The sequence below is a fragment of the Penaeus monodon genome, chromosome 15, assembly GCF_015228065.2.
Source record: "Penaeus monodon isolate SGIC_2016 chromosome 15, NSTDA_Pmon_1, whole genome shotgun sequence".
Lineage (NCBI taxonomy): Eukaryota > Metazoa > Arthropoda > Malacostraca > Decapoda > Penaeidae > Penaeus > Penaeus monodon.
This window is the reverse complement of record NC_051400.1, coordinates 8,014,305-8,014,931: the sequence shown is the minus strand read 5'-3', so window position 1 is coordinate 8,014,931 and position 627 is coordinate 8,014,305. Positions and strand designations below refer to the sequence as shown.

At 44.3% G+C, this 627-nt stretch overlaps 1 protein-coding gene across 1 annotated transcript in view; it reads right to left on the bottom strand.

The window, feature by feature from the left end:
• The window catches only part of LOC119581722 (spondin-1-like), a gene marked incomplete at its 5' end in the record, with an annotated part of 49,715 nt that overhangs the window by 26,271 nt on the left and 22,817 nt on the right, over positions 1-627 (bottom strand). The window contains 1 exon segment of the mRNA XM_037929847.1: positions 382-584. Within this exon segment, the coding sequence (XP_037785775.1) occupies positions 382-584 (203 nt within the window).

Below are 627 nucleotides of genomic sequence, written 5' to 3'. Positions count from 1 at the left end.
CTTCACTAACAAACAGCTAACAAAACAAAAACTTCACTTCACTTCAATCAGAACAAACTAACGAAGCAAATTTTTCCCTTCATTCCCCTCGTAAACAAAAGTAGCTAAACTAGTAACTGGAATAACAAAGAAAAAGCAAAGAATACAACCAAACTAGCAAAGGGATCGACAAATAAGTCACTTCACTCGAAAAAAAAGAGATTCGACAAAATATAATAAAAACTCGAAATAAAAACTGAGGTAACAAACAAGTCAACAAAAAGTCACTCCACTCCCCTCGGAATAAAAACTAAAATAAGCCAACAAAAAAAGTCACTTCACTCCCCTCGAAATAAAAAATACTAATTAAGCCAACCAAAAAAAGTCGCTTCACTCCCTCACCTCTTCAAAATACGGCATGAACCCGCCATGAGGACATGTGGGCTGCTTGGCCAGGCACATCTCCTTCTCCTCGAGCTGCCTCCTGCATCCCATCATGTCTGCTTTCATGGGCATCAAGTACGACCTCGTCCTCATCCTCAGCCCTTTGCCACAGGAGGCGGAGCACTCGGAGAAGGGCGACCAGTCGGTTACCTGGCACTCGGCTGCGAGGAGGAGGGACGGAGGGGGGTTAGGGTATGGGGCGTC